The sequence below is a fragment of the Symsagittifera roscoffensis genome, chromosome 3, assembly GCF_963678635.1.
Source record: "Symsagittifera roscoffensis chromosome 3, txSymRosc1.1, whole genome shotgun sequence".
Taxonomy (NCBI): domain Eukaryota; kingdom Metazoa; phylum Xenacoelomorpha; order Acoela; family Convolutidae; genus Symsagittifera; species Symsagittifera roscoffensis.
In genome coordinates, this window is record NC_087064.1 from 66,916,436 (window position 1) to 66,943,698 (window position 27,263).

Here is a 27,263-nt window from a genome sequence, read left to right on the forward strand (position 1 = left end):
ACTGACTAGAAACTAAGACTGAAACCTAATAAAAATTTTCAAACACTCAACGCAGTTTAAAGAAAAACCGGCTAGAAAATTCTAATTTTTGGTTTATTTTTAAGCAAAATAGCAAGCCGAGCAAACCTATACATAAAGAAAGAACTACAAACTTAGTTTTACTCCTGGAATGACAGTTTTGAAGCTTTGTTTAGCGCCTTCTTGAAAACAAAACTGAAAAAAAAAATTCTGCAAAAAAATTGATTTTTTGTTTGTTTTTCCGTGTCTGTACGAAACAGTCCCATACAAAACAGTCCAATACAAAACAGTCCGGAAAAATATGAAAATGAACGAAAAAACAGTCCGATACAAAACAGTCCGAAAAACAGTTCCAATTAATAATTGTTTTAACAAGCCGGCAGGCCGAGAATTGTCCTTTGTTCAACAAGAATAATGAACAAAATAGTGACCGTCGCAGTTGCAAAAAGGTCTGTTTTTTGTTGTGGTTTGAACTTTCATATTTGATTTGTGTTCTTTCACGTTACAAAACCAAAAAAGTTCCAAGCATTTCGTAAAGGTTGAATTTGCTTCCGACGGATAATCAAAGCCTCGAAGACGGCTTGTCGTTAATCAATTGTGAAATCATATTAAAACAGTTCCGTAACTCAGATTCCAAAAAAAATACAAACTATCCTATTTTTCTTTACTATTCTCTCGTATGGACATAACTTCAATAGTTTATGTGAGAACATTCTGTGAGTGGTAACTTACAGTAACTGCCTATCCTTAGTAATACTTTTTAATGTGCCGAAGCGGGTTTCAAATTGGATGATCAAAATTACCCTGAAAAAACTTCATGTGTTATTTTTCTTTGTTTTTTGTTTCATTTTTCAACTGTTCAAATATCGCTTTTATTCCTCACGTCTGTCTTCATTCCAATCATTTCATACTTTGATCATCTCTTTTGTGGCAACTGGCGCGTGAAATTGTTAATTATTTATTCATTCCAATCCCATTTGAAAAGCCACAATCATTTATTATTAAATTGAGTCGAATGCGAGTTGAAAGAAAAAAGGAGCTTTTGTGGATTTAGAAAAGGGTACAAAACATTCGGAGAGGTGTCGGTTGAGGTTTTTCTTCAAAACAATTGAATCTTGTCCATTCAATCGAATTTAAACTTTATCTAAATACTTTTTAACTTTTCTAAAGTTGGTTGCATTTGGAAGGCAGCTGGTAATCTGTAAATCTTAAGCTTCGCAAGAAATTTTTTTAATCTTAACGCCAAACAAGATGTTCTAAGTAAATATCCGATCTCGTTTCTTAGTTTCCTTTTTGCTCCGCGAATGCTCTTAAAAAATAGATCTAAGGATCTGTGTCATATGATGGCTTTCTCCGGCTATTGCAGACACCTCAAAGCTCTATAGACACCTCAAAATGGTGCAATTTGGTATCGAAATAAATTTTCAGTCATTATCCGATTTCCGAAAAGTTTTATTAAAAAGTTCTAGCTTCGAGAAAAAACGTTCGTTAATTTTGCATTTTAATTTGCAATTGTCAAAAACGTTACCAATTGTTTTTCAATTATTTTTATCCCGATTGAGGTATGATTGAATAAACAATCACTGGGTCTAAACCCATGCAAAGCACATCAGTAGCGATCATCTTGAAATGATGCGGATGTCAAAGATGTGAACTTGGAACAGTAACAAGACTGCTCGTATCAGGGCGAAGCCCTGAATGTTCCGACTGCCCATTAAGGTTTATGGAGCAGTAAAATCATTAAAAAATTAAAAGTAATAAAACAAAATGAAATTTTTTTTTTTTTTAAATTTGAAATTTTTTATAAAAATAACCCCCCACACGCCATGTAAAGTACTAAAGGATAGATTTCGCCACTTGTAACAAATCAATTATGGTAAATAAGCTTCGTTAAACCAATTTGGAACGATTTCTAAGACGGATTAACTCTCCGCTTACGCGTTAATAGCGCCAAATATATCGCGCGTGAATTGTCCCAAATTGGTCAAAATGGCCAAAATGGCAATCTTTAAACCTTCATAACTTTACAAAAAATGATCACAGGTGAAATATCTTTTCAAATTTAAGCTCAGGACAACAATACTTTTTGAATGATATAAAAAAATTCCATCAAAAATTGCTAGTTAAAAAGTCGAAATTTGTCTGAAGAAAAAAAAACCCACCCCGAGCACAAATATTCCGTTACTTTCGTATCGAAAGTCGGAACAATAAATCTCTTCTCAGTTTTAAGTTCTTAGTCGCATAGAAAACTTGAATAATTATGCTTAAGCTCTGTTCTATCTCTGAGTATAGTAAACGAAATATTGAAAACTGTCTGCCAATTGAGACCTTCATCTTAGTTTTGTTATTAGGGAAATAGTTTAGGGAAATAGTTTTGTGTTTGCAATGGTATAAATAGATTTGTTTTGGCAACCACGTGATGATATAGAATAGGAATTCAAAAACAGGTGACCTTTTGGAACTCTATGAAACAGTGACGGAATTATTGTTTCCACTTATCCCTATTAATTTCATATTCCAACAATATCAAACGAAAAAAATTTGAACAAATGGCAATGGTTTGGGACAAGGGAGGGGATTCAAACTGATTGCTACTAGATTATTGTTCCGACTTTCGATACGAAAGTAACGGAATATTTGTGCTCGGGGTGGGTTTTTTTTCTTCACACAAATTTCGACTTTTTAACTAGCCATTTTTGACGGAATTTTTTTTATATCATTCGAAAGATATTGTTGTGCTGAGCTTAAATTTGAAAAGATATTTTACCTGTGATTATTTTTCGTAAAGTTACGGGGGTTTAAAGATTGCCATTTTGGCCAATTTAGGACAATTAACGCACGATATATTTCGCGCTATTAACGCGTAAGCGGAGAGTTAATCCGTCTTATAAATTGTTCCAAATTGGTTAAATGAAGCTTGTTTGCCATAATTGATTTGTTACCACAAGCGAAATCTATTGTTTTGTATTTTATATGGCGTGTGGGGGGATAATTTTTATAGAAAAATCAAATTTATAGAAAAATCAAATTTCATTTAATTTCTTAAATGTTATTACTGCTCCATAAACATTAAAAGGCAGTCGGAACATTCAGGGCTTCGCCCTGAAACGATCAGTTTTGTTACTTACTTGAAAATAGGTTTCTTAACTGGTGTTAAACATAATTTTTAGCCGGTTAAAACGAACCTCCTGGCTTACGAAAGTAACGGAATATTTGTTCTCGGGGTGGGTTTTTTTTCTTCAGACAAAATGCGACTTTTTAAATAGCCATTTTGGACGGAATTTTTTTTATATCATTCGAAAGGTATTGCTGTCCTGAGCTTAAATTTGAAAAGATATTTCACCTGTGATCATTTTTCGTAAAATTACGAGGGTTTAAAGATTGCCATCTTGGCCCATTTGGGACAATTAACGCGCGATATATTTCGCGACATTAACGCGTCAGCAGAGATTTAATTAGTCTCAAAAATCGCTCCAAATTGGCTCAAGGAAGCTTATATGCCATGATTGATTTGTTAATAGGAGCAAAATCTACTTTTTAGTACACAATATGGCGTATGGGGAGAAGTTTTTACAAAAAATCTCAACTTTATTTTATTACATTTAAACTTTTCTTGTTATTACTGCTCAATAGACCTTAAACAGCAGTGGGAACATTTAGGGCTTCGTCCTGATACGAGTAGTCTTGTTTCATTCAGTTTTGATTGAACAATACTTGAAAATCTTTGAGCGTATGTAAAAATCTAAAGTTTGTCACTAGTTTTGATATGATGCTACGCAATCCATGTTTGAGTTTAGTGTAACAAGACTGCTTTTAATTTACCACACCGAGCACGAATATTCCGTGATCATTCAAAACTTTCATTCATCAAAAACTCCAATAATCACAGATTAAAAAAATTCTTTTAAACTCAGGACAACAATACTGGCCGTAAAATAAACAAATCCATGAAAAATTGACGGTTAAAAAACCAAAAATTTTAAAAGGAGAAACCAGACGGCTTGTATCAGGGCACAGCCCTGACGTTTTTGACTGCCTTTGAAGGTCTATGCTGTAGTGTTTACTTCAAAAAAAATGTTACCAAAAATTGCTTCAAAAAAGAACAAAAACTTTATTTTTTTTGAGAGTTGGTTTTTGAAAAGCAAAAAAATTCACAAAGTGATATAATACAAAGTGTCAAATTCAAAGCGATATGTTTTTCATATAATAAAAAATGGACCAAATGACATGCCTCAAATCAACTTGGAACGATTTCCAAGAAGCATTAAATCTCCGCTCACGCTTGTAAAGCACGAAATATATTATAACTATTATATCTTTAAACCCTTATAACCTCTCATAAAATTGATCACAGGTAAGTTTCTTTATAAAATTTAGCTTAGGGCAGGAATACCGCTAAGAAAAACTGCCAAAAATTACTAGTTGAAAAGTCGACATTTTTCTGGAGAAAAAACTACAACGAGCATTAATATTCCGTCATTTTATTCGAAAATGGAAAAAACCTCAACAAGTATCAATGCTCCATCCTTCTTGGAAATTGAAAAACGAATCTGTTGCTAAAAAGAAGCTTTCGGACAATTTGGAAATCAAAATCATTTATTTTTAAAACTCTTTTCAGTTGTTCGTGCTAATGCAGTGAAAAATACAATGTGAAAATTATCGCGCTAAGTGACACATTAAAACCCCTTACAACTTGCCTCAGTGATTTTTGGCATCCCTTAGGACCGCATTCAGTCTTAGCTATTAAAAGATAAAAACAAATTGTAGTGTGCGTAAACTACTTGAAGGAAAATACCAGACAAAGTACCCTGTTCTGTTAAATTCGTCAAAAGTGGTGAAAAATATGTAAAGATAGTACTTTCTGACCAGTCAAGTTTAAACAATTAGTGCAAGGATGAGGCCAGAAATACTAATAATATAACCGTCTCGCCGTCACATTGTTAAAACAATTTTTCATATTATCAACACTATAGGGTACTGCCCGCATAGCTGGGGATAACTTTGAGGGAGTTTTCAAACAAAAACAACAGGTAAAAACACAATAATATAACCGTCTCGCCGTCACATTGTTAAAACAATTTTTCATATTATCAACACTATAGGGTACTGCCCGCATAGCTGGGGATAACTTTGAGGGAGTTTTCAAACAAAAACAACAGGTAAAAACACAATAATATAACCGTCTCGCCGTCACATTGTTAAAACAATTTTTCATATTATCAACACTATAGGGTACTGCCCGCATAGCTGGGGATAACTTTGAGGGAGTTTTCAAACAAAAACAACAGGTAAAAACACAATAATATAACCGTCTCGCCGTCACATTGTTAAAACAATTTTTCATATTATCAACACTATAGGGTACTGCCCGCATAGCTGGGGATAACTTTGAGGGAGTTTTCAAACAAAAACAACAGGTAAAAACACAATAATATAACCGTCTCGCCGTCACATTGTTAAAACAATTTTTCATATTATCAACACTATAGGGTACTGCCCGCATAGCTGGGGATAACTTTGAGGGAGTTTTCAAACAAAAACAACAGGCACTTGTGAGAGTCAAATCTTGTGTTTTGAATGCCCTGTAGTTTGGTTCTAAACAATTTTTTGATGGGAATCTTCTAGCGCAAGCACTTTCAATTTTCAATTCAAATCTATCATATTTGTTTCGACCATCTTGAAAAATGGGAAGGAACTTTGTATTCGGGTGTATTTTAGTTTCTTACTTCTTTTTGTTTTCGCAAAATCTGGTACTTCAAAAATTTTTTGTAACGGTCGTGTGATATATCAGATTGAAACCCTTGCCGTCATGTATCGGAACCTATTAAAACTGTTCAAAGAAATCGCCACAATTTAACGAAAATCAGGCTTACAGTTATAATTTTTTGTCTATTTTCGAACAAACTAGCTTGCACGCAGAGGAAAAAGGACATAAATAATGCTTAAAAATGATAAAAGACGTAAAATTATTGTTTTAATCCAGGAATGTCAATTAAAAAAATTACTCACATCTTTTTTGAACTCAAAAAAATCTCTAGAAACTCGAAAAAAAATCTATTAGTTATTTTTTTTTGTTTTTCCAACAATTTTTGATGAAAACTGTGCTCAGATATGCGTATTTTACAGTTACTGTTTGATGTACTTATTTTTTGGGCATTCGTTCTATCCGTTCATAGCCGAACGGAAAAAAATATCACAATTTGCACAAAATTTTTTTTGATGTGGTTGGATTTTTGACACTTGAAAATTTGTTCTTTCACATAACCAAAATAAAAAGGTGTGCCAGTTTTGTTCTGATCACTTCGCAAAGATTGTATTTGTTTCTGACGAATTATGAGAGCCTCAGATACGACTCGTCGTTGGTCAACCGTGGTATCATATTGAAACAGTTTGAGCTGTAATTCAGGTTCTAAAATAAAACAAACTATCTTGTTCAACCTTGTCCAAATGAGTGTTGGAAAAAATTTTTTGTGTAATTTTTTGAGAGTAAAATTAAAAAGAGTACACAGTCGTGAATGTACCGACTGCCTTTTTTGGTCTATTGAGCTGTAATAACAAGAAAAATTTAAATGTAATAAAATAAAGTTCGAATTTTTTTTAAATTGAGATTTTTTGTAAAAACTTCTCCCCGTACGCCATATTGTGTACTAAGAAGTGGATTTTGCTCCTATTAACAAATTAATTATGGCATATAAACTTCCTTGAGCCAACTTGGAACAATTGTGCACATTATAAGTAAATAGTATATGCCTCTTTTTGATCCATATGAAAAAATTTAATTTGATTGTTCGAACGGAATTTATTTTGCAGTCTCATAACTGACTTTCCTAACACTCAGTCACAATTTTTTTATTTCAAACTTATGCAGTTTCTGGTGTTTGTAAATTACATTTATTCTTTTAACACAGCGTGTCCGTCCGTCAAACACTAAGTAAAAAAGTAAACTATTTTTTCATTTAAGCAAGGTTCAATTTTTCAAAACTAATTTTTGTTCATCAGAAAGTAAAATATTACACTTAATAAATGATTCAATGAAAAGATTGTCAAACCGAACAAAAGCAGCGCGATAAAAAAAATTGAATACAGCAAATGTTAAATTAGATTGCTAGCTTACCTCATTCTATTGAGATAAAACTTTTCGACCACTGAAATTGGGGAACAACTTCGAATTCGGTTGTTTTTTTTATGTTTTTTTTTCTGTTCCGAATGTTTCAAAAAACGGAGAGAAATTTTGCATTTGATTCAATATAAGTTTTTTCTTTTTTTTCGCAGAATCATCGGAATGGGTCGATTGATATATATTGAAGTCTTTCAGTCATGGTTTGACCGGCGTTGAAAAAGTTTTCAAAGACTATTTATCTTCATATCAAGAACAACAGTTAAAAAATGATTTTTAACCTTTATTCTAGCGAATAAAACGACCGGGCAGGCTTACAATAGCTCACTTTAACAGCTTACAATAGTTTATTTTAAGCCGTGAAGACTTTGTTTTTTCTAGTAAATTGATTTTTTATCGTCTTTTTGAGTTCCTTAATAAAATTTTGTACTTTTTTTGTTCTTTCAGTCATTGCACTATGAAATTGTTGTCCATTTTGATTATTTTACTATGAGTGTTAAAAATGCTTTATTTCTAGCTGTTCGTTCAGATCGTTCAGATCCTGTTATAACGCCTTCCATAGAAAAAAACGACACATGTTTGAAAAAAAAGTAGTTGTATAATTTTAAGATTATGGTCGGAGCACTTAGTGCTACTTGCTCAATAACTGGCTATACTTGTTGTTCCGACCATCGAAAAAGGGGAGGAACTTTTTATTTGGTTGTGTTTTAGTTATTTTTTTTCTTTTTATTTTCCACTAAAAATCAGGTACCACAAATAATCATCGGAATTCGAGTGATATATCATATTAAAGCGCTTTCAGTCATTATTCGAACGTCAATAAAAAAATTTGAAATTTTTCCCACGCTGTCGAAATTCTCGCGGTTTGAAATTTTTTTCATTTTTGGTCTAATTTTGAGCTAATAAGGCGACCGTGTATGCTTACAATAGCTTATCTAAGCTTAGTTTAAGCCGTGCAATTTTAGTTTTACTCAAATAAAGGTGGTTTTTGGTTTTTTTGCTCAATTTTGGGGGTGAAAATTTTGAAAATTCAAAAAAATTCTGCAAAAAAACTTTTAAATAATTTTTGAATTTTTTTTATATTATTTTTGAGTTTTTTTTTTGTTTTCGTCATTTTTCTTCATTTTTATATTATCATTAGATTAAAACCAAACATTCGGAAAATATTCCTTCTAGCAAATTAGTTTTTTCAATTATATAGTTTTATATAATAATTATTAGAACTTTAAGACTGGTGTCTGGGATCAACCTATAAAAAAGAGGTTTATATAAGCTCAAATTTCACTGCTCATTTCGGGGCTTCCCTTTTTTTCTTTTTTTTCTTCCTTCACTTTTCTTCTGCAGCAAATGACACGCAGTTGGCAAGAAGCCAGAGTAATTAGAGATGCGCTAAGAAAGGCCGCCTGTCATTTGAACCCAACACTGTTAAAAGGAATTAAAGACAATAAGCGCCTTCAACCGAAAACTCACTGAACCGAAAGCACTTTGACTGTCCTATTAACAAGCTGTATCAAAGCACATTTTGAAATATTCATAAATAGCGAAACTTTTTTTTTATTTTGCTCAATCAAAAATCAATAAAAGTACGAATTTTTCTTCGGAAAGAAAAAAGATGATGCAATCAAGTAGTGTGAATTAGAGTAGCGAATTAAACGGATTACTTTTGATTTAGAGGCGAGAACAGCTCGCTTTAAATGGGCTTTATAATACTTAACCGCAATCTTCAAAAGTTCACCTAATAAATCGAATTTTCGTCTTTTCTGCACATTTTCGAAGCGCTGAGCTGTCAGTTTAAAAATGAAAATAAAGAATATAGCGGATTTTAAATGTAATTAAGTGAACATGCTACAGGTCTGATTGCTCTCAAAAAGTAAAAGACTGCACCTGAGGCAAAAGTCAGTAGCCGAAAAAAAATCAACAAGTCAACGGCAAGATGTCATTCTTGTGTCTTATTCATTTTGAGTTTTCAAAGTGGAAAAAAAAGTTTGTTCAAGCTAAGCATAAGGAAATAGTTGCTGAACTGAAAATTGTTCAATATACTTTTTGACGCGCCTTTTGGGCTTCGACATTTTCACTATCTAAAAAGTACTTCGGATGTCATTTTTTGTTTTACAATGTAAATTATCATGGAAGCAGTAGCGGATTTAGGGAAGGGGGATTATCGTGTGGAAGCAGTAGCCTTTCCTTCCTTCAGGGATTCGAACCCCTGACTACCCAAAAGTTCCGCACTTTGGCACTACTATCAGACCTTCATTTTTGGCTGGCTGACACAACATTTTTTCCAAAGGCGCCTTTAGCGCCAATATATGCTGTTTTTAGGGGGAGAAGGGTGGGGAGGGAGCGCGATTTGGAAAAAAATTGGTCAAAACTGTCCAAAAAGCTTTTTCGGCCTGTTTAAAAAAATCACCTGCGCAAATTTTTGACCAAAACAAGGGTTTAAACACTGATTTGGAAAAGCTTGGAAAATCACTTTGGTCGACCTAAAAAAAGACCGACCAAATTTTTGATTTTTGTTTTTAAATTCGCCCCTCCTCCTCTAGAAAATCCTAGATCCACCCCGCCTGGAAGCTGTTGATTTTTGGGCTTTTTTTAAACAAAAACTTGGATTTTAAAAACTTTTTATATATTTATAAGCTCTTTTTATAAAGTGAATATTATCAACCCAAAGTGAAAAGCGTATCATTGTTTTTATAGTAAATTGACGCGGATGAATCTTAGACTCGCTTCTAATCTTAACGCTCAAAAGTACCTATAAAACTCAACATTTACAAAAATTCGAAGAAAATCCAACATTGTGAAAGCTCTGGGTTGAGCCGGAATTTCAGTTTTGTCTTTAGAGGTGATAAATTTCAAAAAACATTTTACTTTGCCATTTCGATTATGATCAGCAAATGTCAATTAAATGGTTTTTAAAAACAAAGTTCTGATGTAAATTATTTCAATTTTTGAAGCTTTGCCGAAAATCATAAAACCCTTTTAAGCAAATTTTTCTGTGCTCCAGACATTTTTTGGAAACATCAGTCATCCATCAGTAATTTCAGGAAGATATCAAGGATAAATCTCCGGCGTTTCAAAAATATATAACAATCACAAATAATCCTATATAATATCCGTTTGTTTTCTAGGAACCGAATTTGATTTCCCGATTTTACGGATTAACTGTTCAAATGCCATATTGAAATTGGTAAGTCTTTTTTTAACCATGATTAGAGATTAAGTGCAGGCATGTCAAAGATATTAATCAGGGTTTAATTTATGGGCAAGGAAATGACATTTTGTGTAAAATTATAAATAGATAGTTGGTTTTCTTTCTGTAGATGATTTAATGCATTCGCCACCAAGTCCTGGATTTAAGTGGTTGCGGGGGTGTGCACTTTTTTCTCCTAAGGTTTCTGCCGATACTCTAAGAGTGTCCCCGGTTGTTATTATTTTAAGTCATCGGCAGTTTTGGGCTGAAAGCCCTCGCAGTTTATCAACGGCGCATTTTGCGTCTCAATAAATGAAAAAAAAAATAAGAATACTTTGGTCAAAATTTTTCAAACAGAGCCCCAAAATGACATTTTAAGACTTTTATTTTTTAAAAAGCTTCAGTGCAGAAATTTTGGTCAGAATAAAAAGTGCTCATGGGTCTTCAAAAAGCTTATACAGGGCTCGAAAATCAGTTTGTCGATCTAAGAAATGGGCAGATAAATTTTTTTTGGAAACGCTCTCCTCTCGACTAAAACAAAGATCTACTCAATTTTTAACTCTACAGGGAGAAGCAAGCCGAGGGAGGAAACGTTTGTTCCCCTCTCTCAATTCTGGTTATCAAATTTTTTGAAGAGGGCCTTTTTTTGGGTCAAAGGTTTCCTTTAGGTTTCCGTCAAAACTGTTAGTTTAAAAGTCGATATTTGAGTGGAGAAAAAACACACGAGCATATTCGAACACTGGGCAAAAAAATCACTGTCGAACGCTGTCACAAAAAACATCATGAAACTATTTTGTTTCAATGTTAAGGAACTCAGTTTCAGTTCACTCATTATGACTGAACTAAAAATGAATTCAATAACTTGGAACCAAATTAATTTGAAAAAAAGTTCTGAAAAAAATTGTTTCCTGCATTAATCACTCAATACCCATTCACAGTAAATTATAAATTTGAATATTCTGTTCAGCTGCTCCTTAAGCTCCCAACCCCTTTTCCATTTTCCCCGCCTTTTGATCTTTTTTTTTCGCAAAAATCGCTGTCGCGGAAGTCGGCATGCTACTTCCACGAAAAAACGTCATTCTACATAAGATTTTGTTTGCAGTTTGATTTGGTTTTTACCACCTTAGCGTACGCCAATCAGCCTGCTTGGTATGTTTTGAAGGCTGAAATAAAACGAATTTATCACTGTTCTGGAACGAATAGACAAGACTGTTCCGGAACGACAAAAAAGACTATTTAATCTCTTGGAACCCAAATCAAATCAATCAATGTTTGACAACAAAGCTAAACAGATCTCTCCGCCGATGGTTTAAGCATTTACATTTGTATTTTATATTTTTGAAAGCCGCTTCAAACCACATCATAGACAAGCTTCAAAAACAGGGCCTTGTAGAAACTTGCTGTTTGACGGGTGTTGAATACAGGGCTCTTAGGAAAATGTTTAAAATTGGCAATCGGAGTTCCTTCAAACGTTTAAATTACGCAACAAAAAAACTGTTAAAAACTACGCAGACAACTTTGAAAAACTTGTATAAAAACGTGTTTTGTTCGCGCAAATTCTGGAGAAATGTTCATTTTGGCACAATCAATTTTAAATTCAGTTCCAAAATCGGCATTATTGTAGCTGATTTTCGATGCGTTAGAAGAAAAGCGATTCCGATTTGGCTACGTGTGAATTGCCAGCCATGCAACCTAAAATACACCACTTCATAAAATGAACCAGAAATGAAGTTGATCTGCGTGAAAAAAGTACAAGCAGAATATTCCGTGATCATTCAAAACTTTCATTCATCAAAAACTCCAATAATCACAGATTAAAAAAATTCTTTTAAACTCAGGACAACAATACTGGCCGTAAAATAAACAAATCCATGAAAAATTGACGGTTAAAAAACCAAAAATTTTAAAAGGAGAAACCAGACGGCTTGTATCAGGGCACAGCCCTGACGTTTTTGACTGCCTTTGAAGGTCTATGCTGTAGTGTTTACTTCAAAAAAAATGTTACCAAAAATTGCTTCAAAAAAGAACAAAAACTTTATTTTTTTTGAGAGTTGGTTTTTGAAAAGCAAAAAAATTCACAAAGTGATATAATACAAAGTGTCAAATTCAAAGCGATATGTTTTTCATATAATAAAAAATGGACCAAATGACATGCCTCAAATCAACTTGGAACGATTTCCAAGAAGCATTAAATCTCCGCTCACGCTTGTAAAGCACGAAATATATTATAACTATTATATCTTTAAACCCTTATAACCTCTCATAAAATTGATCACAGGTAAGTTTCTTTATAAAATTTAGCTTAGGGCAGGAATACCGCTAAGAAAAACTGCCAAAAATTACTAGTTGAAAAGTCGACATTTTTCTGGAGAAAAAACTACAACGAGCATTAATATTCCGTCATTTTATTCGAAAATGGAAAAAACCTCAACAAGTATCAATGCTCCATCCTTCTTGGAAATTGAAAAACGAATCTGTTGCTAAAAAGAAGCTTTCGGACAATTTGGAAATCAAAATCATTTATTTTTAAAACTCTTTTCAGTTGTTCGTGCTAATGCAGTGAAAAATACAATGTGAAAATTATCGCGCTAAGTGACACATTAAAACCCCTTACAACTTGCCTCAGTGATTTTTGGCATCCCTTAGGACCGCATTCAGTCTTAGCTATTAAAAGATAAAAACAAATTGTAGTGTGCGTAAACTACTTGAAGGAAAATACCAGACAAAGTACCCTGTTCTGTTAAATTCGTCAAAAGTGGTGAAAAATATGTAAAGATAGTACTTTCTGACCAGTCAAGTTTAAACAATTAGTGCAAGGATGAGGCCAGAAATACTAATAATATAACCGTCTCGCCGTCACATTGTTAAAACAATTTTTCATATTATCAACACTATAGGGTACTGCCCGCATAGCTGGGGATAACTTTGAGGGAGTTTTCAAACAAAAACAACAGGTAAAAACACAATAATATAACCGTCTCGCCGTCACATTGTTAAAACAATTTTTCATATTATCAACACTATAGGGTACTGCCCGCATAGCTGGGGATAACTTTGAGGGAGTTTTCAAACAAAAACAACAGGTAAAAACACAATAATATAACCGTCTCGCCGTCACATTGTTAAAACAATTTTTCATATTATCAACACTATAGGGTACTGCCCGCATAGCTGGGGATAACTTTGAGGGAGTTTTCAAACAAAAACAACAGGTAAAAACACAATAATATAACCGTCTCGCCGTCACATTGTTAAAACAATTTTTCATATTATCAACACTATAGGGTACTGCCCGCATAGCTGGGGATAACTTTGAGGGAGTTTTCAAACAAAAACAACAGGTAAAAACACAATAATATAACCGTCTCGCCGTCACATTGTTAAAACAATTTTTCATATTATCAACACTATAGGGTACTGCCCGCATAGCTGGGGATAACTTTGAGGGAGTTTTCAAACAAAAACAACAGGCACTTGTGAGAGTCAAATCTTGTGTTTTGAATGCCCTGTAGTTTGGTTCTAAACAATTTTTTGATGGGAATCTTCTAGCGCAAGCACTTTCAATTTTCAATTCAAATCTATCATATTTGTTTCGACCATCTTGAAAAATGGGAAGGAACTTTGTATTCGGGTGTATTTTAGTTTCTTACTTCTTTTTGTTTTCGCAAAATCTGGTACTTCAAAAATTTTTTGTAACGGTCGTGTGATATATCAGATTGAAACCCTTGCCGTCATGTATCGGAACCTATTAAAACTGTTCAAAGAAATCGCCACAATTTAACGAAAATCAGGCTTACAGTTATAATTTTTTGTCTATTTTCGAACAAACTAGCTTGCACGCAGAGGAAAAAGGACATAAATAATGCTTAAAAATGATAAAAGACGTAAAATTATTGTTTTAATCCAGGAATGTCAATTAAAAAAATTACTCACATCTTTTTTGAACTCAAAAAAATCTCTAGAAACTCGAAAAAAAATCTATTAGTTATTTTTTTTTGTTTTTCCAACAATTTTTGATGAAAACTGTGCTCAGATATGCGTATTTTACAGTTACTGTTTGATGTACTTATTTTTTGGGCATTCGTTCTATCCGTTCATAGCCGAACGGAAAAAAATATCACAATTTGCACAAAATTTTTTTTGATGTGGTTGGATTTTTGACACTTGAAAATTTGTTCTTTCACATAACCAAAATAAAAAGGTGTGCCAGTTTTGTTCTGATCACTTCGCAAAGATTGTATTTGTTTCTGACGAATTATGAGAGCCTCAGATACGACTCGTCGTTGGTCAACCGTGGTATCATATTGAAACAGTTTGAGCTGTAATTCAGGTTCTAAAATAAAACAAACTATCTTGTTCAACCTTGTCCAAATGAGTGTTGGAAAAAATTTTTGTAATTTTTTGAGAGTAAAATTAAAAAGAGTACACAGTCGTGAATGTACCGACTGCCTTTTTTGGTCTATTGAGCTGTAATAACAAGAAAAATTTAAATGTAATAAAATAAAGTTCGAATTTTTTTTAAATTGAGATTTTTTGTAAAAACTTCTCCCCGTACGCCATATTGTGTACTAAGAAGTGGATTTTGCTCCTATTAACAAATTAATTATGGCATATAAACTTCCTTGAGCCAACTTGGAACAATTGTGCACATTATAAGTAAATAGTATATGCCTCTTTTTGATCCATATGAAAAAATTTAATTTGATTGTTCGAACGGAATTTATTTTGCAGTCTCATAACTGACTTTCCTAACACTCAGTCACAATTTTTTTATTTCAAACTTATGCAGTTTCTGGTGTTTGTAAATTACATTTATTCTTTTAACACAGCGTGTCCGTCCGTCAAACACTAAGTAAAAAAGTAAACTATTTTTTCATTTAAGCAAGGTTCAATTTTTCAAAACTAATTTTTGTTCATCAGAAAGTAAAATATTACACTTAATAAATGATTCAATGAAAAGATTGTCAAACCGAACAAAAGCAGCGCGATAAAAAAAATTGAATACAGCAAATGTTAAATTAGATTGCTAGCTTACCTCATTCTATTGAGATAAAACTTTTCGACCACTGAAATTGGGGAACAACTTCGAATTCGGTTGTTTTTTTTATGTTTTTTTTTTCTGTTCCGAATGTTTCAAAAAACGGAGAGAAATTTTGCATTTGATTCAATATAAGTTTTTTCTTTTTTTTCGCAGAATCATCGGAATGGGTCGATTGATATATATTGAAGTCTTTCAGTCATGGTTTGACCGGCGTTGAAAAAGTTTTCAAAGACTATTTATCTTCATATCAAGAACAACAGTTAAAAAATGATTTTTAACCTTTATTCTAGCGAATAAAACGACCGGGCAGGCTTACAATAGCTCACTTTAACAGCTTACAATAGTTTATTTTAAGCCGTGAAGACTTTGTTTTTTCTAGTAAATTGATTTTTTATCGTCTTTTTGAGTTCCTTAATAAAATTTTGTACTTTTTTTGTTCTTTCAGTCATTGCACTATGAAATTGTTGTCCATTTTGATTATTTTACTATGAGTGTTAAAAATGCTTTATTTCTAGCTGTTCGTTCAGATCGTTCAGATCCTGTTATAACGCCTTCCATAGAAAAAAACGACACATGTTTGAAAAAAAAGTAGTTGTATAATTTTAAGATTATGGTCGGAGCACTTAGTGCTACTTGCTCAATAACTGGCTATACTTGTTGTTCCGACCATCGAAAAAGGGGAGGAACTTTTTATTTGGTTGTGTTTTAGTTATTTTTTTTCTTTTTATTTTCCACTAAAAATCAGGTACCACAAATAATCATCGGAATTCGAGTGATATATCATATTAAAGCGCTTTCAGTCATTATTCGAACGTCAATAAAAAAATTTGAAATTTTTCCCACGCTGTCGAAATTCTCGCGGTTTGAAATTTTTTTCATTTTTGGTCTAATTTTGAGCTAATAAGGCGACCGTGTATGCTTACAATAGCTTATCTAAGCTTAGTTTAAGCCGTGCAATTTTAGTTTTACTCAAATAAAGGTAGTTTTTGGATTTTTTGCTCAATTTTGGGGGTGAAAATTTTGAAAATTCAAAAAAATTCTGCAAAAAAACTTTTAAATAATTTTTGAATTTTTTTTATATTATTTTTGAGTTTTTTTTTTGTTTTCGTCATTTTTCTTCATTTTTATATTATCATTAGATTAAAACCAAACATTCGGAAAATATTCCTTCTAGCAAATTAGTTTTTTCAATTATATAGTTTTATATAATAATTATTAGAACTTTAAGACTGGTGTCTGGGATCAACCTATAAAAAAGAGGTTTATATAAGCTCAAATTTCACTGCTCATTTCGGGGCTTCCCTTTTTTTCTTTTTTTTCTTCCTTCACTTTTCTTCTGCAGCAAATGACACGCAGTTGGCAAGAAGCCAGAGTAATTAGAGATGCGCTAAGAAAGGCCGCCTGTCATTTGAACCCAACACTGTTAAAAGGAATTAAAGACAATAAGCGCCTTCAACCGAAAACTCACTGAACCGAAAGCACTTTGACTGTCCTATTAACAAGCTGTATCAAAGCACATTTTGAAATATTCATAAATAGCGAAACTTTTTTTTTATTTTGCTCAATCAAAAATCAATAAAAGTACGAATTTTTCTTCGGAAAGAAAAAAGATGATGCAATCAAGTAGTGTGAATTAGAGTAGCGAATTAAACGGATTACTTTTGATTTAGAGGCGAGAACAGCTCGCTTTAAATGGGCTTTATAATACTTAACCGCAATCTTCAAAAGTTCACCTAATAAATCGAATTTTCGTCTTTTCTGCACATTTTCGAAGCGCTGAGCTGTCAGTTTAAAAATGAAAATAAAGAATATAGCGGATTTTAAATGTAATTAAGTGAACATGCTACAGGTCTGATTGCTCTCAAAAAGTAAAAGACTGCACCTGAGGCAAAAGTCAGTAGCCGAAAAAAAATCAACAAGTCAACGGCAAGATGTCATTCTTGTGTCTTATTCATTTTGAGTTTTCAAAGTGGAAAAAAAAGTTTGTTCAAGCTAAGCATAAGGAAATAGTTGCTGAACTGAAAATTGTTCAATATACTTTTTGACGCGCCTTTTGGGCTTCGACATTTTCACTATCTAAAAAGTACTTCGGATGTCATTTTTTGTTTTACAATGTAAATTATCATGGAAGCAGTAGCGGATTTAGGGAAGGGGGATTATCGTGTGGAAGCAGTAGCCTTTCCTTCCTTCAGGGATTCGAACCCCTGACTACCCAAAAGTTCCGCACTTTGGCACTACTATCAGACCTTCATTTTTGGCTGGCTGACACAACATTTTTTCCAAAGGCGCCTTTAGCGCCAATATATGCTGTTTTTAGGGGGAGAAGGGTGGGGAGGGAGCGCGATTTGGAAAAAAATTGGTCAAAACTGTCCAAAAAGCTTTTTCGGCCTGTTTAAAAAAATCACCTGCGCAAATTTTTGACCAAAACAAGGGTTTAAACACTGATTTGGAAAAGCTTGGAAAATCACTTTGGTCGACCTAAAAAAAGACCGACCAAATTTTTGATTTTTGTTTTTAAATTCGCCCCTCCTCCTCTAGAAAATCCTAGATCCACCCCGCCTGGAAGCTGTTGATTTTTGGGCTTTTTTTAAACAAAAACTTGGATTTTAAAAACTTTTTATATATTTATAAGCTCTTTTTATAAAGTGAATATTATCAACCCAAAGTGAAAAGCGTATCATTGTTTTTATAGTAAATTGACGCGGATGAATCTTAGACTCGCTTCTAATCTTAACGCTCAAAAGTACCTATAAAACTCAACATTTACAAAAATTCGAAGAAAATCCAACATTGTGAAAGCTCTGGGTTGAGCCGGAATTTCAGTTTTGTCTTTAGAGGTGATAAATTTCAAAAAACATTTTACTTTGCCATTTCGATTATGATCAGCAAATGTCAATTAAATGGTTTTTAAAAACAAAGTTCTGATGTAAATTATTTCAATTTTTGAAGCTTTGCCGAAAATCATAAAACCCTTTTAAGCAAATTTTTCTGTGCTCCAGACATTTTTTGGAAACATCAGTCATCCATCAGTAATTTCAGGAAGATATCAAGGATAAATCTCCGGCGTTTCAAAAATATATAACAATCACAAATAATCCTATATAATATCCGTTTGTTTTCTAGGAACCGAATTTGATTTCCCGATTTTACGGATTAACTGTTCAAATGCCATATTGAAATTGGTAAGTCTTTTTTTAACCATGATTAGAGATTAAGTGCAGGCATGTCAAAGATATTAATCAGGGTTTAATTTATGGGCAAGGAAATGACATTTTGTGTAAAATTATAAATAGATAGTTGGTTTTCTTTCTGTAGATGATTTAATGCATTCGCCACCAAGTCCTGGATTTAAGTGGTTGCGGGGGTGTGCACTTTTTTCTCCTAAGGTTTCTGCCGATACTCTAAGAGTGTCCCCGGTTGTTATTATTTTAAGTCATCGGCAGTTTTGGGCTGAAAGCCCTCGCAGTTTATCAACGGCGCATTTTGCGTCTCAATAAATGAAAAAAAAAATAAGAATACTTTGGTCAAAATTTTTCAAACAGAGCCCCAAAATGACATTTTAAGACTTTTATTTTTTAAAAAGCTTCAGTGCAGAAATTTTGGTCAGAATAAAAAGTGCTCATGGGTCTTCAAAAAGCTTATACAGGGCTCGAAAATCAGTTTGTCGATCTAAGAAATGGGCAGATAAATTTTTTTTGGAAACGCTCTCCTCTCGACTAAAACAAAGATCTACTCAATTTTTAACTCTACAGGGAGAAGCAAGCCGAGGGAGGAAACGTTTGTTCCCCTCTCTCAATTCTGGTTATCAAATTTTTTGAAGAGGGCCTTTTTTTGGGTCAAAGGTTTCCTTTAGGTTTCCGTCAAAACTGTTAGTTTAAAAGTCGATATTTGAGTGGAGAAAAAACACACGAGCATATTCGAACACTGGGCAAAAAAATCACTGTCGAACGCTGTCACAAAAAACATCATGAAACTATTTTGTTTCAATGTTAAGGAACTCAGTTTCAGTTCACTCATTATGACTGAACTAAAAATGAATTCAATAACTTGGAACCAAATTAATTTGAAAAAAAGTTCTGAAAAAAATTGTTTCCTGCATTAATCACTCAATACCCATTCACAGTAAATTATAAATTTGAATATTCTGTTCAGCTGCTCCTTAAGTTCCCAACCCCTTTTCCATTTTCCCCGCCTTTTGATCTTTTTTTTTCGCAAAAATCGCTGTCGCGGAAGTCGGCATGCTACTTCCACGAAAAAACGTCATTCTACATAAGATTTTGTTTGCAGTTTGATTTGGTTTTTACCACCTTAGCGTACGCCAATCAGCCTGCTTGGTATGTTTTGAAGGCTGAAATAAAACGAATTTATCACTGTTCTGGAACGAATAGACAAGACTGTTCCGGAACGACAAAAAAGACTATTTAATCTCTTGGAACCCAAATCAAATCAATCAATGTTTGACAACAAAGCTAAACAGATCTCTCCGCCGATGGTTTAAGCATTTACATTTGTATTTTATATTTTTGAAAGCCGCTTCAAACCACATCATAGACAAGCTTCAAAAACAGGGCCTTGTAGAAACTTGCTGTTTGACGGGTGTTGAATACAGGGCTCTTAGGAAAATGTTTAAAATTGGCAATCGGAGTTCCTTCAAACGTTTAAATTACGCAACAAAAAAACTGTTAAAAACTACGCAGACAACTTTGAAAAACTTGTATAAAAACGTGTTTTGTTCGCGCAAATTCTGGAGAAATGTTCATTTTGGCACAATCAATTTTAAATTCAGTTCCAAAATCGGCATTATTGTAGCTGATTTTCGATGCGTTAGAAGAAAAGCGATTCCGATTTGGCTACGTGTGAATTGCCAGCCATGCAACCTAAAATACACCACTTCATAAAATGAACCAGAAATGAAGTTGATCTGCGTGAAAAAAGTACAAGCAGAATGTGATAGGTAGTTGTCTATAATGCCCTTAATGGGTTATTGATTATTTTGTAGCCTGTGGGTGGGCTTGTTACACTTGATTAGTACAGACAATCGGTGCGGGGTGTGGTAACTAGCATCTAACACGGATCTCTTTAACTATGTCCTCATTTTACTAGGCACTTAAGTTCACATATGCTTAACTATTGAATTAGTTCTTTATAGGGGTGCCACTTCGTTACTAGGTACCGAAATGCCAAACGGGGGGGGGGGGGGGGTAGTTTAAGAGACCATCTAACACCAGGGGTATTCGTTTTTTATTCATAAAAGATGGGCGTTTTTTTTAAACAAAATCCGTCTTTTTACATAATTTATGACACAATAAGAACGCGAATATTTGATGCCAAAATACGATTGTGTTCAAAAAACTAAATGTAATTCAGTAAAAAATATCGGCTTCGCTCGTAAAGTAACATTTAAATCGAATGAAATTCAGAAAGTATACCTGCATGAAACTGGTTCAATTTGAACCTAAAAGCAATTTTTGGAGCAAAAATCAAAGTACTGCCAAGCAGGGCGGATCTAGGATTTTCTCTAGAGGGGTGGCGGTTTTTCAAAAAAATTTTGAAAATTTTGTTAAACTTTTTGGGTCGACCAAATTGATTTTCCGAGCTCTCCCAGAGCACTACAATGACCCTCATTTAGCCAAAATTTCTGCGCCGCAGACAAATTCTTGAAAAAAAAACAGGCCAAAAACGCGTTTTTAGGCACTTTTTGGAAAACTTCGAACTAAAAAAACATGTTTTTTTTCTGCGCGCGCTCCCCCCTCAAAATTAGTATATATTGGCGCCCAAGGCGCCTTCAGAAAAATGTTAGGGTCCTTTAACAGAAATGGATATCTCAAAATAGTACAAAGAGAGGACCCCCGCCCCCCTAAATCCGCCCCTGCTGCCAAGTAACAAGACTGCAAGTGTTTTCTCAAATAATCAAATGATTTTGTGATTCAGCAAACTGAAATCATTTGTGTATTGAAATCTTTGTACTTTCCCGAAAAGAGCAGAAGTATCATCAATCATCATCATCAAATGAAGTTATGGATATTATGGATATACTTAACCATCCCAGCATGATATCTGCTACAGAATTTTCACCGCTAGTAAAAAGCAACAAGACTGCTCGTATCAGGGCGAAGCCCTGAATGTTCCGACTGCTTTCGAAGGTTTATGGAGCAGCAGTAATAACATAAAAACATTACATGAAATAAAATAAAATGAAATTTTTTTTTCTAAAATCTGAAATTTTTTATGAAAATCATCCCCCCACACGCCATATAAAGTACAAAAAGAAAGTTTTCGTTCCTTGTAACACATCATTTATGGCAAATAAGCTTCGTTCAACCAGTTTGGAACGATTTATAAGACGGATTAAATCTCCGCTTACGCGTTAATAGCGCGAATTATATCGCGCGTTAATTGTCCCAAATTGGACCAAAATGGCCAAAATGGCAATCTTTAAACCTTCATAAATTTACGAAAAATGATCACAGGTAAAATATCTTTTCAAATTTAAGCTCAGGTCAACAATACCTTTTGAATGATATAAAAAAATTCTGTCAAAAATGGCTAGTTAAAAAGTCGAAATTTGTCTGAAGAAAAAAAAACCCACCCCGAGCACAAATATTCCGTTACTTTCGTATCGAAAGTCGGAACAATAAATTAGATTTACAGCACTTAATTTATCATTCGAGTTTTGCTGCATTCTGATTCGTCAAAAGTCTGACGAACTTAAGCAGCTTAAGAATGACCATTTTTCTTGAAAGGCGGGGGGACGTAAACATTAAGTAGATCCGAAATTATTAATAGCAACCATTTTTGGAATCAGAGGTTTAGAGTTATTTGTTTGAGGTTGATCATACTTTAGATTCATAGTTTTTGTTGGTTGTAAAAAGTCTTTCTGAATAATTATTCTCCAAAAACTTCCTAAGAATTTTCTATTTTGGTTCATTTTTTAATTTCATCGGCAAGCGTTTATTTAGTTCTCGACCACCAAAATAGAAATTTGCTTGCCTTTTTCCGTCCAAAGAGCTGAAAAGATGAAACTGTAACTCTACTGACTACTTATTTAATGACTCCAAAAAAATAATGACTTCACGCCAAAATAAAGTACACCGCAGAAAACATTCATCTTTGATATTGCAAAACTTTTCAGTATTCAGGAATTAAAATTCCAAAAAAGTCATTTAAATATATTCCTCTATTGCAGAGAAATTATCTTTCTGCATCATCATAACTTTCCTAAAAAAATTGTAGGTGAAATAATTTTATAAATTTGAGACCGAGATTACAATTTTATTTTTATGATAAAAGCAAATTCTATCAAAAATTGACAAATTGTTAGTTGAAAAGTTGAGTAATGTCTGGTTGGAAAATCACTCCGAGCACAAATAATCCATGAGTTTCTTCCAAGTCGGAACAATATTAAACCTGGGTTTCAAAGGTTCTTGCCTCGTAGACGTCGGAGTAATAAAAAAATTTGCCGCATTTTAACAAGCATATTTTTTGTATCACAGTTACCTTACAAACGCCCATAACCTCTTACGGTGACTGTCGAAGATATCAACTGCGTCTCCTAAATCGGAACCGATTTTCAATCCATATGCCATTGAGCTATTTTTCCCAACAACTGTGACAGAAACACGCTGTGAATTGATTTTTGTGGGAGGGGCGGGGAAGAATTTGGGGAAAAGAGTTTTTTCATGTGACTAGACACGGAAACACCTTTTGAAGACACGGACTTCAAACGGGGCGAGTTCAAAGCCAACACGAAGTGATTAGGCGTTCACTGCCCCTAAATTACAATATCTCTATTTTCTGAACCAATTTGGCGCTAGAAGTTCTTTCCTATTTTGGATTAAAAAACGGCCTTGTTTTCTAAAATTGATTTTTTTTCGGACCTTAGGAAAAATAAAGACACATCAAACTGATAAAATTTATTTTACCTGAATGTATGTCAATCTACAATTCATGCGACAACTTTCAACAAGTTTATGTCAATAACTATGCTAAAACTACTTTCATTTGTCAACAAAAAAAACCGGCCATTATTTAAGTTAACAGAATGCTCCGAACACATTTATGTTATCCAAAATTCAGATAAAAAACAACAAGCTTTTACCTAAAATATAATAGAGAATAACTATTTAATAGAACTTAAAATTAGATTCTTGACTTTCTTTAGGTTTCTTTAAAATTTTTCTTGACTAAGTATTCAGTATTGAATTAGCTTAACATATTCAATTCAACGACTGTGACAGAAACACGGTGTGAATTGATTTTTGGGAGGGGCAGGTTTTCTTGACTTATTTAAGATGTTAAACTATTTGTTTTGTTTTTCAACAAGTTTGATCAATTTTTCGAAAGCTTTTTGGCGATGCTTAAGCCATATCAATGTCTATTTTTGAAACTGAAGTAGTTGGATCAAATACTTAAACTTAACTAATTGCTCGCGTGAGGGCGACGCCCTGCATGTCGCGGCTGTCTTTTAACGTCAAATGGGATATAGTTTTCATATAAAAACGTAACGGATTATTTAAATAATTAATTGGTTAATTGATAACGTGTTAATTAGGATAAATATTAAGCTTTGATTCAGTTTAGAAGGATTTCTCAGCGTCTTATCCGTTAAATCGCAAAATTAATCGCGTGTTAATTCCCGCCGGGGAGTTCCATAATTAAAAATCAATCCAGTTTGAATTTTAATGTTTCAGTGCCTGTTAAAGCGAAAAACAATGTTTTGTGGTCAATTATTAACAAATTTTATTGCAATTATTTTAAAAAGCAAGAAAATCTATAGCAAATCAATTCTAATCAGTTTTTGTCATTTTCATAGATACAGACAATGAAACTCCATTATAATCGATTTTTATTCTATTTTATTGGAATGCAAGTTTCAATGCACGCAAAGTCTTTTGCACGTTTTAAACTAAAAGTGCTTCTATGTCTACCAGGTGCGGATCTAGAAATTTTTCGAAGGGGCGGATTTTCAAAAAAATTTTGAAAATTTTGTCTACATTTTTTTTAAGTCGACCAAATGATTTTCTGAGCTCTCCCAAACCACTATTAAGTTCCTAATTGGACTAAGTTTTCTGCGCCGCAGGCAATCTCTAAAAAAAGGCCAAAAAGGCGTTTTTAGGCACTTTTTCGATAACTTCGAACAAAAAATCGCGTTTTTTCGGCGCGCGCTCCTCCCTCAAAATTAGTATACATTGGCGCCAAAGGCGTCTTTAGAGAAGTTTTAACGTAAATCAGCCAAAAATGGATATCTCGATATAGTACAAAGGAGGGATCCTTTGGGTCGGCAGGGGGTCGAATCCCTGAGTCGAATCCCTGAGGAAAAGGCGCGTCCGCCCCCTCCCCCCAAATCTGATGCGAACTTTTTTTTCTGTGCATGTTTTTTTCACTCTTTTTATTTTACTCAACTTTAATGATTTCACACATTTCATTATTTTATTTAGAATTTTTTAGGGGGGTGAAATAAAAAAAACAATAATATTTTCGCGTGCTAATAAATTGCAGTTTTTTAGTCAAAACTGTCTAACTAATTCCAAAAAATGGCATTTTATATCTGTTTTTCAAAAAAAAGAGTTATGCAGACACAAAAATTGGAATTTATATGGATATTTATGTAAGTATGAAAAAAATGGGATCGAGGCCGAAAAAAATGCAGTTTTGACCTGTTTTTCAAAAAACTGATCAAGAAATCTGTCAAATATTTGGAGGGAGAGGTGAAAATCACAAAGCGGGGGTTTTGTAGTCGGTGGGAACGGCAGTAGCGAGGTAATGGACAAAAAGCCAAACGTTCGGTGGGTTGATAAGGTGAATTTTGAGGGCACGACGCAAAACAAAAATAAAGTGAAAAAAAAATTCTTTTACACTAATTTTAAGTGAGTTAAATTCAGTTCCGATTTTGATTTAAAAAAATTGTTTAGAATGATTTTCTTTTCATTTTGTTGTCTGAGGGCAACATGGGAATCCTTCATAATGTTAACTTTTTAGCTCACAAAAATCGATTAAAAAGATTTTTTTTCCACTTTTTTTAGCGAAAAAAATTAGATCTGTTCAACTCATTTTGGCTTGCCAATAAATTAAATTTTTGATAAAACATGGCTGCTCGTATCAGGTTCTGATATCTTTGGAATAACTTCTAAGCTGTTTGATTTCTTTAGGGTAATTTAAAACTAAATAATGATAGAACTTTCGAAAAAAAAATCAAACATTTATTTTCGATGTTATTTTTTGAAAATTATCACCTCAGACACTATGTAAAGTACAAACTAATATATTTTGCATATAACAGACTGAAAAGCGCATGCCTCAATCAAGTTCCGAGCGATTCCAAACATGGATTAAGTCTCCGCTTACGCATTAATAGCACAAAAATATCGCGCGCTAATTCTCCCAACTTGACCAAATTGGCTTTTTCGAAACTCCTTTAATTTTACCAAAAAAATCACAGGTGACATTTCTTTTTAAGTTGAGCTCAAGTAAAAAATATATTTCAGGTGTTATAAAAAAGTGTTGGTCTGGAGAAAAAAATCTGCAGGAGCACAAATAATCTGTCACTTTCTTCAAAAATAAGCTTGATCAAAGCCTAATTCTGCTTTTTCATCAAACGGTGAATTTGCAAACTGTTCAAATGTTAAACTTCGGAACGTGAGGACTGCTTTTCACCTTGTTTCTGATTACTTTAAGGAAGTTCATCTAATAATCCTGCACCAGATTTTTGTAACGTTGTTGCAAAATTTTGAAAAATGTTTTCGTCCCCTGCAGAAATGTGACAAAACAAATGGAGCAGAAAAATCAAAAAAAGCTAATTTTTTCCTATTTTTTGCAAACTGTTTGCAATTGAAACGTTGCCCAGAAACCAATTACTTTTCTAATCAAACTTGCCCACTTGTGTCAAAAAACCGCTATCGTGGATGAAATTTTCATTCGATTTTGAGTTGCATCTACTTTTCTTGAAATGAATATAAATTAACAGAAATTAGTCAGATTATTTATGCTAATGATATGATTAAATGGACGGTATAGGGCAACTTCTGTCCTTTTCTTGCACAGGTTTAAAAAAACAGACAGATCATCATTAAATTTTGAATATTTAGTAAATCGTACTTTATGTGTGAAATATAACAAGATTGGACTGATGATTCATTCTTTTAAATACTATTTGTTTTATTTCTTACCTGATGATTTAGAGTGTAAAATCAGCATCAAGTTGATAAAAGTGGCGGATAAATATTCAATATAAACAAGTAATTTCATGTTTTTGCTGTAAATTTTTGTTATTTAGAAAGCTTTTATAAAAAAATGAAGAAATAATATAAATTTTATAGGTTTTTTAAGCTTGCTCGAGGTATCAATTCAAACATAAATGAGCTACATTTTTTTCTCAACAAGATAATTATGCCATTTTGAATTAAGTTAACATACCAAAAAGAAAACAAATCAATTCAAATACCAGTTCTTTGACGGAGTGTGTCAAAACCTTGACAATGGACGGTGTAAAAATCTATAATTTCTCAGATCTGCAAAAATATGGTAATATTGTACTGATGATACACACCAACTTAAAAAGAGAGAGACACTTTTAATTTTTCCTTGCGATTCTTTCCCTTGATTTGATTGGTTAAAAAATTGCTTTCAAAGCATCAAATGGCTCTGCTTTTTATACAATGGGAAAAAATTAAGGAGAAATTCTACTTAAGTTTTTTTTTCGTTCCCTCTTATGCGTGTGTCTTGTCAATTCTATAATAGTCATCAATCCGATAAAATGACATTTGAAAAGATGACTTTTTCAGAGAGATTCAATGTGAATAAACCCTCTCTGTATTTCAACAATTAAATGGATTTTAACGCAATGGAAATCCTGATTAATGAAGTCCAAACGCTTAAGTGGATGAAAAATAAGTAAGCACAAT

The 27,263-nt window shown here is 33.2% G+C and overlaps 1 protein-coding gene across 3 annotated transcripts in view; it reads right to left on the bottom strand.

Moving 5' to 3' along the window:
* LOC134842262 (disintegrin and metalloproteinase domain-containing protein 11-like) overlaps window positions 1-26,940 on the bottom strand; it is an 87,880-nt gene extending 60,940 nt beyond the window's left edge. For all 3 annotated transcript variants that reach the window (XM_063858528.1, XM_063858527.1, XM_063858525.1), the window contains exon 1: window positions 26,529-26,940. In XM_063858528.1, the coding sequence (XP_063714598.1) occupies window positions 26,529-26,607 (79 nt within the window). In that variant the 5' untranslated portion in view covers window positions 26,608-26,940. The remainder of the gene's footprint in view (window positions 1-26,528) is intronic.
* Window positions 26,941-27,263: the final 323 nt, after the last annotated feature.